The sequence below is a fragment of the Mandrillus leucophaeus genome, unplaced genomic scaffold (assembly GCF_000951045.1).
Source record: "Mandrillus leucophaeus isolate KB7577 unplaced genomic scaffold, Mleu.le_1.0 Scaffold11, whole genome shotgun sequence".
Taxonomy (NCBI): domain Eukaryota; kingdom Metazoa; phylum Chordata; class Mammalia; order Primates; family Cercopithecidae; genus Mandrillus; species Mandrillus leucophaeus.
In genome coordinates, this window is record NW_012099209.1 from 1,450,963 (window position 1) to 1,452,210 (window position 1,248).

A 1,248-nucleotide genomic window follows, 5' to 3' on the forward strand; every position below is an offset into this window, starting at 1 on the left:
AGGGAGGAAGGGAGGGAAAAGGGAAAGGGGAAAGGGAAGGAGGGAGAGAGAGGGCAGGAACAGGAGGAAGGAAGGGAAGGAGGGAGGAAGGGAGGAAGTCATGGGGACAGAGGGAGGATGGATGGAGAGAGGAGGGAAAAAAAGGGAGGGAGAGCTGGGCCTGGTGGCTTATGCCTGTAATACCAGCCCTTTGGGAGGCTGAGGCGAATGGATCCCTTCAGCCCAGGAGTTCAAGATCAGCCTGGCCAACATGGTGAAACTCCGTCTTTACTAAAAATACAAAATCTAGGGCCGGGCACGGTGGCTCATGCCTGTAATCCCAAAACTTTGGGAGGCCGAGGCGGGGTGGATCACCTGAGGTCAAGAGTTCAAGACCAGCTTGGCCAATGTGGCCAAACCCCGTCTCAATTTAAAATACAAAAATTAGCCTGGTGTGGTGATGGGTGCCTGTAATCCCAGCTACTCGGGAGGCTGAGGCAGGAGAATCGCTTGAACCCGGGAGGCGGAGGTTGCAGTGAGCTGAGATCATGCCACTGCACTCCAGCCTGGGCGGCAGAGTGAGACTCTATCTCAAAAACAAAAAAAAGACAGAGGGAGGAATGGAGGAAAGGAGAGGGAGGGAGGAGTGGGGAGGGGCAGAGGATTTTTCAGCTCATCTGAAATCTTCCCTTGATAGTACAGTTGGGACACAGAAGCCACCGTTCAGACCTGTCCCATGTTGGTTCTCTGGGTGCCTTTTGTAGGAATATGAAAACGGGGGTCACCCCCTTGGCTCCACAGCCCTGACGGGATACACACTCCTGACTTCCCAGCGAGAATATCTCCGCCTTTTAGACGCTCTCTGCCCGGACTCCTTGGGTAAGAGTCCCGGGGTTCCCAGGAACAGGTTTCTCCACCCCAGGATCATTAACATGTGGGGCCAGATCATTCTCTGCGGTGGGGGTGTCCCGTGTACAGCAGGGCGTTAAGCAGCATCCCCGGCTTCCACCCACTCCATGCCAGCAGCAGCCTCCACCCTGGGTGCGACAACCACCAATGTCTCCAGCATTGCCAAGTGTCTCCTGGGGGTCAGCGTTGCCCCGGGTGAGCATCCCCGCTTTGGAAAACAAACAAACAAACAAACAAACACTCTTGCAAGGGTGAGAGGGAGAGTTAGTTAGGTCATGGGACTGGAATCGAAATAACAAATGATAAAAACAGCCAAATCTGGGATGGGTGCAGTGTCTCATGCCTGTAGTCCCAGCTACT

General features: G+C 54.5%; 1 protein-coding gene across 1 annotated transcript in view; it reads left to right on the forward strand.

Annotated features, from left to right (window-relative positions):
• Nucleotides 1–1,248, forward strand: part of FAM129C (family with sequence similarity 129, member C) — a 41,766-nt gene that overhangs the window by 15,498 nt on the left and 25,020 nt on the right. Inside the window, 1 exon segment of the mRNA XM_011991176.1 lies at nucleotides 744–858. Coding sequence (XP_011846566.1) covers nucleotides 744–858 — 115 coding nt within the window.